The sequence below is a fragment of the Lissotriton vulgaris genome, chromosome 5, assembly GCF_964263255.1.
Source record: "Lissotriton vulgaris chromosome 5, aLisVul1.2, whole genome shotgun sequence".
Classification (NCBI taxonomy): domain Eukaryota; kingdom Metazoa; phylum Chordata; class Amphibia; order Caudata; family Salamandridae; genus Lissotriton; species Lissotriton vulgaris.
The window spans coordinates 992,962,270-992,974,671 of NC_141693.1; the positions used below are offsets into that span (position 1 = coordinate 992,962,270).

Here is a 12,402-nt window from a genome sequence, read left to right on the forward strand (position 1 = left end):
AAATTAAGCGTTGGACGCTGCTGTGTGTGGTTCAACATGAAGGAAGGGGAACTGCTCTCTTTACATTTGTAAGTTTAATGCCGTCTGTTCCCTTCGATTCGGAGCCATCACTGCTCGAAGTTTATGTCTTCATTCTGGTGACCGTAAGAAGAGCCTGAATCAAAAAGTTTGGGCATGCCACTTCATCAACCTGTCAAAAGTACTATGCGGACGGGTTAAAGAACCACTGCTCCTTTAATAAGGAAAACTGTCTGCCGACAGGACATCTTAAAGGGGCGGCGCCGGGCGGGTAATTGGGACTTTTGGCACAAATTGCCGAGGGGGGTGGCTAGGGGCGTGAACTCCGTCCACTAGGACCACAACAGTGCATCACTTCAGACAAGGGCAATTACTTAGCAACTCCTGCGAGGACTAGCGCGAATTTCAGGGTGTTAAATTCGGGAGTGGACGCTGCACAACATGCCCGGGATCGGCCGCTGCACACCCAGATTCTCCACTCTGCTGGCTTCGGCGATACTTGCTTGGATGGCTTTTCACACCCTTGCGTCCCGAGCAGGGGAAAGGAGGACGCACTTCCCAGGCAAGCCTCAAGGTGTAAAGGGGAGGACGCTCATCCTGCTGGACGTGAACACCAAGAGCCCGATCAGGACGGTCCATGAAAACTTCTTGTCCATCCAACTGGACCCCTCAATCATTCATGATGGCTGGCTGGATTTCCTGAGGTAAGGCATGTCGCTTGAAGTTATTGCACAGAGAAAATCAGACCTTTTCCCGTCGGTAAACTGCGGCGTCCGTCTGGGATGCGAATCTATGCGATTGATTCACTAGGGGTTTCTGGCGAGGTTTGCTTTAAAAGGGAAATGTTTTCGATTAAGATGCACATGTTTGCAAAGCGGAAAACATTTCGGAAACGTATCAGTTCTGACTGGAGCATGCTGTGTTTATATATCCAGAGCAACGAGCCCTTCCTTTGGAATGGAGCGTGCATGTCAGCTACGAACTTTGCCTCCTGTAGCTGGGCTCTCATCTGGAAAAGGTGGGATTTTACAAAGCGGATTGTCCATTAACTCGTCGAAATACCCGAAACCTTTGGATGCTTCTTTTGATGGCTTTTGTAATACCCTCGCAATGTTTATGTTTCGGAAGCAATGTGATTGTCCTCTTCCTATCCGTGAAGGTGAAACAATTCCTTTGTGTTCACCTTTACAAACAGAAATCTGCAGCTGTCGAAGGTGACATTATCTTGAGCCTCACTGTGATATCTGGAAACAACTCCATTGATTTTGAAATGCTAGCTAGTTTGCTGCAGGCGTGTGCCCCTCAGCACTCCGTGCACACTTACAGACATGAAGTGTGGTTAGTGTTAGAGTCTAACTCAGAGAACTGCAGATTCCAGGCGGATGTGTGTGTGCCTTCACAGTGCAGACTTCCTTGAGTAGGATGGTGTACGCAATGCTTCAGGTCGTTCAGATCCTTGTCTTGGTGTCGCGCCCCAAGGAGGCGAGTGCTGTTCATTCACAACCCTCCCCTCCCAGTGTCAGCGGCTCACGGACCTCTCAAAACTGCCAGGGAGCTGATGTTTACAGAGCGTCCAATTAGCACGCGATTACAGCGCCGCTTCAATAGCTTTCTGCCATCGGGCTTTATTTACCATCTTGTCAGAAGGGTTGGCGTGCTTCGCCTAGAGAACAATTATTCGATCACGTGTGTGCAAAGGTACCGAGCACACCGGAGATCAGCGCAACGCAACCCCCGAGGTTGATCCACTCTTCCCGGCAGGTTACTGACATTCGAGACATCTTTAAGCAATCACTTGTAAAGAACCAATCCATTGTGAGCTAAATGCACATTTCACGAGAGCCGCCTGTGTCAAAAAGTTCTTACATCAAGTTCAGCTGTTGGCGTTTGAGTAAGTATATGTTTCTGTGGCTGCTCCGACTTTACGAGGCTTCTTTCTCACCATATCATGGTTTCTTGGTGGTGTGTGTGCCCTTGAGCGATCTTCCAGTTCATCGAGTTTTCTGTTTACTGCTATATTGCGTCCCGCAGTCACATTCGACTATTCCGAGGGCATATACTTATATATATATATATAAGGCACACCGAGCGCCCGAACGACCCACTTTATTCCCTTTTTCTTGTTCAGACCCTTTGCCAAATCTTTCTTAGAAATCAGCAAACATCATCACCGGATTAACCGCTCCACACACGCCAGTGTATAAAAGTTGTCTAAATGAATGGTTGAAATAGTTCTACTTAGCAAACTGGACGCTTATCAAAGGTGGGTGCAACTAGACGATGCAAGTCTTTCCCCGGGTTTATGAATGCCATGTGCTTGCTAGAGAATACTAAATGTTGCTTCGCTGTTAAAATAAAACAACCAGACTCTCACAAAGGTGATCTAACGCGAGTCTCCTGCTTTCCTCCCCTGCTTGTCTGTAGTTCCAAGCGTCTGGTGACATTGGCCAGGGGGTTGGCCCCGGCCTTCCTGAGATTCGGAGGGACAAGGACAGATTTCCTGCAATTCCAGAATCTTAAAAATCCCGCTAAGAGCCGAGGTGGCCCAGGGCCAGATTACTACCTGAAGAACTACGAAGACGGTAAGTCCCACTTCCAACCTACCCATTTGGGCAGTGCTTTCGCCATGGGCAGTGCACAGAACACGTGTAGATCTATAACTGTAAATATAGCTATTTACAGCACTCTCTCGGAGAGTGTGTTGATGTGTGTCCAGTTTGAGGTATTAGGAAAAAAAGACGGGTCTTCTCCCATCCATCAATTGCATACTTTACATTTATTGTACAACAGCTTTAACATCAGGTGTAGTAGCCAGTCAAACGAGAATAATACAGAAACAGGAATGAAAAAAGTGGCGAGCGAGCGAAACACAGCAACCACATCGAATGCCCGTGATGTGTAAATATCATCAAATGAAGCGTGGGACCGTTTGTAAGTTTTACACTACAGGGAGAATTTAGTTTCAGTATGAGAGTGATTGAGCAATGGAGGAGCGGGTTGCTCACCCACACGCCTGTAACTGCCCCAACAACCTGGCGTTTAAATAACATTACCTGTGTGTTCATAGCTCAGGGCCGGGGTGGATTCCTGTTAGCACAATAGTGATGCAGAAGACTTGAATGCCTGGCCTGCTGTCTATGTCCTATTAGCAGTTCCCAATGTTAGCGTCGCAGTTTTTTTCTGATCTCTGGTCATTGTCTAAAGTTTTGGCATTTCGTTGATGTCCTTTGGTGTGCCACAAAACAGTTGCCACGATTCCAGTGACAGTGAACGGATACCGTGCATGTTTCTAACGGTGCCACCAGACCAGAGGCCACCTCAGTTGTTTACAAGTGAAGTGCAAGTGTGCTAAGTATTGGGCAGGTGTAAAATATACAAACATGACTTATTGTGAGGCAGCGGATCTTGATGAATGTGAAAAATATTTATCTTATTGTTCGAGCTATATTTGCATTGCATTATACGCGAGTGAATGGTTGTGCAAATGTGCCAATAGCTTCTTTTAACTAGATACAGCTCTGTACTATTAGTCTCAGTTATACAGCTATTGGTGTCTACTTTAAATGAAGCATTTTAATGAAAGTTACAGTTGACAGCAGTGTTTTTTACCAGCGCAAGAATATTAGGCATTTAAAAACTATATCAAGGCCTGAGCTATGTTTGAGGCTTGTGTCTAGCTGGCCTCCACATCTGGGTCAACCCCTCGAGGCATCTAACCCTAGTGTACACGTCCCTCATGAATGAGAATGGATTCACTCTTTTATCATCCAAAACCAATGATTGTTTTAAATGTGCTTCGGGTTACGCTTAATAGAGTCTACACATGTCTAAACACATTGAAACGAGCAACTGCAGAGGGCACCAGCGGTTAGCAGCTTATAATACTGCCGCGGCGATTTCGCGTTATTATTTAATTTTTGCTCAAACAAAGGAGGCACGAGAACAATATTTTCGTCTACTGTTCTTGTTGTGTTAAGGGGGGGGGGGGGAGAGGTCACGGTAAAGGCGTGCTCCGCATAGTTTCTAAATCACTGTCTCTAATGTGATCAAGTTTACTTTTGGACAGCAATAGCCGACATTGTGCCTGTTATCTCAGCACTCTTTACTGTGACAAAGTTGCAAGGTCCGAACGCATCGCAGCGCTTTTTGCATCCATCACCGTTTCTTAACCAATGTTCTCAAGCGTATGGTGACGCAACTACGTTTTTACGACATGGCTTTCAGGCCCTCTCATTTCGCTTCTGTGGACTTCACAGACAAGCTACCTGAAGCGGCGTGCACAGCTTGTTTGAACTCACTCGATGGGTTACAGGCTCTGTGCGGAAAGCATGAGCGCAGCGCATGGAAGAAGCTGTAATGACAGATCTGACCCTTTACTGAAACAAAGAATGCATTGTGAAAAGGGACCCTTGTGGTTTATGATGCTAACCAGCTGCATCTCACCTGTTTTGTTTATGCTGGGCAAACAAAAGGTAAAATATTAACACTTTACACCTATGTATTTATTTATGGATCTGGAATTCTTCCATTTTATGTTTTGACTAGGGCTTGCAAATAGCACATGCGAGCAGTCAGTGCTGTCGACTGTCGGTCTCATGTTGAGTGATTAAGATCTATGCTGTATGTTGACAGATAATTCACATCCGCCAATTATTATCAATCTTTTAAGAACGTATTACATTTTGTAAATTAGGTTATGCTGAAGTGAGAAGAAAAAACTGAAATGAGCATGTTTCAATTCTGTGATGTGCATCACGCCGAGCAATTCAGGCTTTCTGCAGTGTAATTTTATGTATTTGATCTATTCTTACAAGACAGTATGCGTGGTGATTCATTCTGAATAGGACTTTAGTGTGTGCGCACCACACACTACGTTTTATTGGAAATTCATTCCTGTTCTTCAGTTAAGGGTCATATTTCATATTTCCACGACTTTTTACACTTTAGGACAGAGTATGGAGCATTTGTGGTTACAGAGAGCAGTTCTTGGTCTGTGATTCATCTCCACAAACTTTCTCCCCCGTGCTTCATACACAGTAAAGGTGCTCTGTTTCAAAAGCACAGATTATGAGCTACTCTGTAGTGACATTGCTTGATCGTCCACATTCTGTGCTGGGGGAACACCCCTTCCTACAAATGTGTCCTCTGTTCCTTGACCAAAGTATAATTGTATTGTATGCGGCACCGGGCTTTAACACTTGAATAAATACAACTATTGATCTTCTTGCTGGATTAGAAATTACTTTCTGTGGGTGCGTGTCCGGATATTTTAGGGGCGTGTGCGCCAGTTTCTCGCCTGATTAAACATTGAAACAAACTCTACCGTTTACCATTCCATTTATTGTTCGCCTTCCAGCAATTACCCGATGTAGTAGATGTGATTGGAAGAATCACGGTGAATATTCACATTCTCTTTATTAGACACACCCGAAAGGCGTTTACGGTAATGTTTCAAAGCCCATATGAACCAGAGCTTCAAGGGTCCTTAAGACATTTAAATAGTTAAGGCTACAAAGCACATTCTAAATAACAGTAGCACCCACCAAAAGTGGGCTATTGTACTGAGGACATTTCCCAACAGAAAATCTCAACTCTTGTTAAACTGTTTTCTCAAATTGCATGCTTCAAGCGTGTTCAGTGGTGTTCATAAAACGTAATGAGTTAAACGTTTCTAGGGGCTCAACCAACATCGCAGTAACTGAAATCTACTATGGCTTCTTTTGAGACCAGTTCGAAGCAGAAAAGCACGGACAATCGTATCTCCCCTACGGGGCTTTACAAAACAAACATTAATTTCCAGAGCATACCACGCAGGGAATGAACACGACAAAAGCTTGTCCAACCAAAGTGCAGTGAAAATATGTGTCACTTCTCACAAACGTGTACAATAAAAGAGGTCCGTTTTAGAGAGTTGTTCTGTCCTTACAAGAGTAAATGACGAAACTCTCAGCATTTAAATCATATTCCATCTGTGCAATAATTCATTATGCGTACCACTGCGAATCCCTTTAATAAAATTCATTGTGTTTCTTAGATCACACGAACATAGACAATGATACCCATTTTACTAGGGCTAATTACATAGATTTGCGCGAATGCATGCCAGTTTTGTACCAACATGTGAACTCATATAAATTCAAATTTTGCCAATCAGTTTGTGGAAATGCTTTTGTACAGGTTGGTCCCATGAATATCACAGGGTTGGGAGGGTCGGAGACAACTGTCGTGCTTGTCTTTGGTTCCCGCAGTTTCAAAGGGACTACAGGTCTGTAATTACTGTGTAGACAAGGGAAGCCAGGGGCCATCATAAACACAGTTTGCTTTAGAGGGCCTAGCTGCTGATGAGGAATTCCAATATGAAAGAACACTATCCTTTCTGAGTGGGACTCTGCTGCAACTGTCTCATTTAAGATCCATTTGTAACTCAACAATACTGAGAGACATATGGGCTGGTGTTTCTTTTCTCTTAAATATTAAAATCTTTGAACATAATAACCTGTTTATTTTTATTTTTTTGCTGCACCACTGATATTGACAGAGACACTCTTTAGTTTAAAGTTCATCCTTCACTTTTTGTATAATTTGTTTGTAATTCTAGCTAATTCATCAAACAAAATGCTCCAGCCTGGAAGTTATGTATACCTGCCTCAGTGAGCATCAATTGTATGGCATGCTGAGATTGTCTCTCCCTATAACATGCCTGAGACTGGGGATATTAACTACTGTTGTTTACCTATATCCTACGTGTGAAGCAAGGACATTTAGCAAACGGGGAGATTAGGCCTATTTGCCTATCTCTGTGGGAGAACAGTAGGGAAACGGATGCTAAATATTAACAAGCTATAGGTTTTTCGTAACTCCGCAGTTAGGACAGTAGTTAATATTGCTCCTGGGTAATATGCCTAACAGGCTTGGAGGGCCGTGATCTGGCTGCATTGTTCAAAGTTTGAACAATAATTCATAAGGTAGTGGTTCCCAATCTGTGCGCCATGGCTCCCTGGTGCACCATCAAAACTAGCCTGGGGAGCCGCGCACTAAGCACTTAAATGCATTTAATGTTGAAGGGTTTGATGGCTTCAGTTAAACTAATTAGACTTAAACATATGATGTTCATGATTTGTAAGTGACATGCCTTAAGCTGGATTTGTAGTGCTTAATTGATGGCATGTCGAGGGAGATGACCTCCATATTTCACTGGATCTCCATGTTTCAGCACTCCCAAAGTAAGCGGAAAATGCCTGATTAATTTTGTTAGACACGTTGAAAGTTTATTTTTTATCCTAATGCATTTTACACCAATGCAAGTTATCAGCAAAATAAAGTTGTCATGTCTCTCAAACACACTAAGGGGCATTTTCACAAGGAGCTATTGCCGAATTAACGTCACTTGACGCCTGTGCTGGCTGTGTGTGGGGTGCGTGTAAGACAGCCCACAGGGAGTAGCTGATGCTGGCAACTACACCGACAGTCATCAGGCACCCATAAATGCAATATCAGAACTACAAGGGGGGATGACACGAGTCGCACAGGGCTAATGGCCCCGGATGCACAGTGGGCGACATGGGCCCACCGCCATGGGACGCTGACTGGTGTGCAGTATCCGCGGGGGCACAAGTGGGGCATGTGTGTAGTCGATTGCCCCCAACACGGCCGGGAATCTGGCTATGGCGTAGAAGCCTTGCTTAGTCTCCAGCTGTTCTTGCGTAGTGTTGGGGAAGTGAAGGTACTGGGGTATGAAGCTGAGGATGGCATCCAGGACAGGTGTGATGAACTTTGATAGGGCTGGCTGTGAGACCCCTCCAACTCTGGCAGTTGTTAGTTGGAAGGTACCAGCGGACAACAGGTGCAGCACAGCCAGCAGCTTTGTCTGCAGAGGGATGTTGGTTCTCTGCTGCATTGGGACTGTCAGCCTGTGGTCACGATGCGCTGAATGGTTGTCCTTTTGAGTCTGTAGCGGGCAATGACTTCCTTGGGCATCAGGTCTGTGAGAGTGGTGCATTTTGGTAGGTCCGCTGTCTTACTCTGTGCTGCCTCTTTGATGGTCCGGGGGGTGCGGGTCCAGGTGGGTGTTGTGGCCCTGTTGGGGCTCCGAGCTGCATGATGAGTAACTCCATGGCGTTGTTTGTTCTTCGGGTGTGGCTGTGTGCGGGGCCTCGTTGCCCACTGCAGGTAGTTGTCCGTCTTTTCAACTGCTTGAGGTAGGTGTTAAATGTCTGTGGCTACAGTGGCTTATCGCCTGTTTTGAGTTCGCTTCGCGGATCTGTCAGTTTGTTGTGAAAGTGGTGTTGTTTTTTCGTGTGTTTCTGCACGGGAACGCCAACTCTGCATCTCATTAGCGTTAGTTGGTGGTGTCCGCCGTGGTGTTAGGTGTTGGGACGGGTATCGTGAGAATTCTGACGATGTCTGCTGTTAGCATCAGCTTGTGAATGGTGGGGTAAATTTATCACGACTTTGGCTGCGCTACTGGATTGGTGGACCAGCCATCACATTCTGCCGAACCAAGTATTGACTCTTTTCTCCCTGCACTGTCACAGGTGATCAAGGATATGCAGTCTGCCCTTGGATGATGACAACCCTCCGAGATCTGAACACACTCACCTAGAGGCAGTACAATGCCACCCACATACACACCAGGGGCATCGTGGAATGCACATTTGGAATGTTGAAGTCACATTTCAGGTGCCTGGACGGCAGAGGTGGGAAGCTCCTGTACAGCCGGACATCATGTGCATCATGTGCGTTGTTGCTCTCAGACTTCTCCATCTACCGCTGGGGGAAGCTAATGCTCTGCTAACCCGTTAAACCAGATTTTCAACCCCCGTGTGCACAGGACCTCTGCCCGTTGGTCTTTCGCTGCTCCTGGGGTGCTTTGGGCGGGCTCTGGCGGCTTCGGAAGTTGACGGAGTCTGACCCTCTGCGACGGAGCTCCGTGGGGCCGCAAGCCGTGAGCTGTGAGCTTCGTGTAGCCCTGAGCCGAGCAAGCCGAACGATCCGCCATTTCGGTATTAGAGCCACTGGGGGGAGCTCCTGCTTTACAAAACACTCTGCGGTTCTGTGACTTTTGGTTTTCTCTCTGGATATGCAGTGAGGAGACCCTACTGGAGTACCCTACTGAAGTAGCATTTTCGAAGCAAAAGTTTGGATCCTGGGACCCTGTATTGATTCAATATTGAACATTTTTGGGTGTGACTTTTGGTTCCCTGGATGTTTTGGTGCCCGGTTTCCGTGGAATTTGGCACAGTGACGGAACCTGCTAGAAACCTGAGATGGAGGTTGGGGGTAGTTGAGCGATTGCATCCCTTCTAGCCGTTTTATTGCGTTGAAGCGCGCAGATCACAAGCGCTTTTTAAATTTGTGCCGCATTGGTGTAAGCTGCGTTGATTTCTAGCGCCGGTAATATTCCCCCATCATTGCTGCTTTAATTTAATTTCGTTTTAGCTTGACTCTGCGCTGATTCCTAGCGCGTTAGTATTTCGCCACTCGCTGCCCTTACCTGTCCGTGTTTACGTGCTCTGTGCACCTTTTTCTCCTTTCATTTCCTACACCTGAGGCGGAAGCCGGGTGTTTTTTGGATCTATCGATTCCTGCTATCGATTCCTGCTGATCCTTCTTGCATTCCTCTGTCCGGTGGCATTGTATTGCGCTACACTACTTCCTGTTCCCATACCTGTACGGCAGACTAAGTGCCGCAGGGGCATTGTGGGACGTGTAGGCTTGTAGGCTGCATACACCATCAGCGGCCATCATGGAAGGAGCCAGGCACGCTGGTCGGCGGTCCAGTGGGGCAGGCTTCCTCACTTCCCCTGCCCAGCTATATAATTGAGCTGAAGTTCACCCCGGGCTGTTAATACATCCCTGCTAGAACCTGAGACGGAGGTTGGGGGTAGTTGAGCGAGTGCATCGCTTTTAGCCCTTTTTATTGCGTCGAAGCGCGCAGATCACAAGCGCTTTTTAACTTGTGCTACATTTGTGTAAGCTGCGTTGATTGCTAGCGCCGTTAATATTCCCCCATCATTGCTGCTTTAATTTAATTTTGTTTTAGCTTGACTCTGCGCTGATTGCTAGCACGTTAGTATTTCGCCACTCGCTGCCCTTACCTGTCAGTGTTTACGTGCTCTGTGCACCTTTCTCTCCTTTCATTTCCTACACCTGAGGCGGAAGCCGGCTGTTTTCTGGATCTATCGATTCCTGCTATCGATTCCTGCTGATCCTTCTTGCATTCCTCTGTCCGGTGGCATTGTATTGCGCTACACTACTTCCTGTTTACATACCTGTACGGCAGACTAAGTGCTGCAGGGGCATTGTGGGACGTGTAGGCTTGTAGGCTGCATACACCACCAGCGGCCATCATAGGAGGAGCTAGGCACGCTGGTCGGCGGTCCACTGGGGCGAGCTCCCTCACTTCCCCTGCTCAGCTATATAATTAGAGGCTTTCTTCTCCGCGCAGCGGACGCATAAGCGGGCGCCTTCATCGCAGCGAAGAGTTGCCTAAGAGAAGCCAGTCCGCGCCCAGCCGTGCCTATCGTGCCTATAACCAAGTTTTCTGGTAAAATGGCCTGGAATTTAATCACGTATAACTCCGTTGCTCTGCATAGGTTAAGAAAGATCCCTAACCCCAAATGCCTGCACCACACCCACCCCTTAGATGCTTCACTTAAGTGCGCATATTGTAATTGGAAACTACCAGGAAAAACCTTAAAGAGAATCCCCACCCACAGGACGTGGAAGATGTTCCTTCTCAATTGTAGATCACTACCCAAATATCACACCGAGCTGGCCCTTCTAATAGAGGAGTACAACCCTGATGTACTCTTCCTGACGGAGACTTGGCTCCATTTAGAAGCTGATCCAGCCACTGTATGGGCAACCCCACAAGGATACACAATCAAGAGACTTGATCATAATAAGGGTAGAGGAGGAGGTCTGGCCATCATTTACAGAGAAAGATTTAAATGCCGTCTGACACCTACATCTATGCCAACCTGCAAAAGCCTGTTGTTTTCATTAGAGCTATCTTCTACAGATTCCTTCACGGGTCTCTTGATCTACCGACCACCCGGATCGCCAGGTCAATTTACCTCAAACTTAGCAGACTTAGCTGCTAACTTAGCGATTACATCGGCTAACTTCACCGTCTTGGGTGAATTAAACCTTCATTTAGACGATCAACTTGACTCAGCAGGCAACAGCCTTCGGCTGAGCCTTCGAGCAACCGGCCTGATTCAAAAGGGGTTCCTCTCGACACACGTTAAAGGTCACCTCTTGGACCACGTGTTCAGTAATCTTGATGCCCTAAAAAGTGAACCCCCTATTCCTCTACCCTGGACAGATCACCACTTGTTACCCATTAACTTGGTCACTGGGAGCTCCCCCCCTGTACAAGAACCTAAAAGACACCTGGGTAGGAAGTGGTCAAAACTTCCCTCCATTAAGTGGGAATCCATGCTTTCAGCATGCGAGTTTCCGAGGTCCTCTAACCTTGATATAGCTAGTGCCAATTTTGATAATTGGATTGACAACTCCCTTGATTTAGCTCTTCCGAAGGAAGCTCTTCATTGTATAAAAAGGCAAAAAGTAGCTCCCTGGTAAACCCCCAGACTAAGGGATATGAAATTATCATGCCGCAAATTAGAAAGGATCTGGAGACAAGATCGGACACAGGGAAAAAAGGCAGATTATAAAGCCGCCATCAGACTCTATAAAACTGAAATTAAGGCAACTCAAGCCCAGTTTTATGAATCAAAACTAATTTTAGCCGCCAATGCCCCCAAGGAAATCTTTCGGATAGCGAAGTCTTTGATCACCCCCCCCCCCCCCCCCCCGGAGCAAATACCACTAGATGGGGCGCTTGCTCGCTGCAACAACCTAGCAACTTTCTTTTATCAAAAAATTCAGACCATTTATTCCTCTTTTATTTCTGATCTGACCGTCCTTTAGGCCGAGATAGTAGCAAGACCCAATACACCCCCTTCCTGTATTCTAGAAAAATTCACCCTTATAGACCCAGTCTTGCTAGACAAAATAATTTCTAAAGTCACCTCAGGCTCCCCCAAGGACCCTGCACCGCCACAAATCCTTACCTCAGCTATTGAGTTAATTCGCCCAGCCATTTTGGTCGTTTTATAATTCCTCTATCACCTCAAGCACCGTCCCAAAGTCCTGGAAATGTGCAGTGGTTAGGGCCTTACTAAAAAAACCTCATTTAGATCAGAGTAATTGAGCTAATTTTCGTCCCATCTCTCTGTTGCCATGAATGAGTAAGCTGCTGGAGAAGCACATTAATAACATCCTAGTGGAACATCTTGAATCCAATGATTTGTTATGCGCCTCTCAAACTGGATTCCGTCCTCAACATGGGACAGAGACAGCTCTATCAGCAGTGAC

The 12,402-nt window shown here is 46.3% G+C and overlaps 1 protein-coding gene across 1 annotated transcript in view; it reads left to right on the forward strand.

The window, feature by feature from the left end:
• The first annotated feature begins 383 nt into the window (after positions 1 to 383).
• Positions 384 to 12,402, forward strand: part of LOC147711877 (inactive heparanase-2-like) — a 511,601-nt gene continuing 499,582 nt past the window's right edge. The window contains exons 1-2 of the mRNA XM_086919553.1: positions 384 to 722; positions 2,443 to 2,600. Of these exons, the coding sequence (XP_086775679.1) occupies positions 460 to 722; positions 2,443 to 2,600 (421 nt within the window). The 5' untranslated portion in view covers positions 384 to 459. The remainder of the gene's footprint in view (positions 723 to 2,442; positions 2,601 to 12,402) is intronic.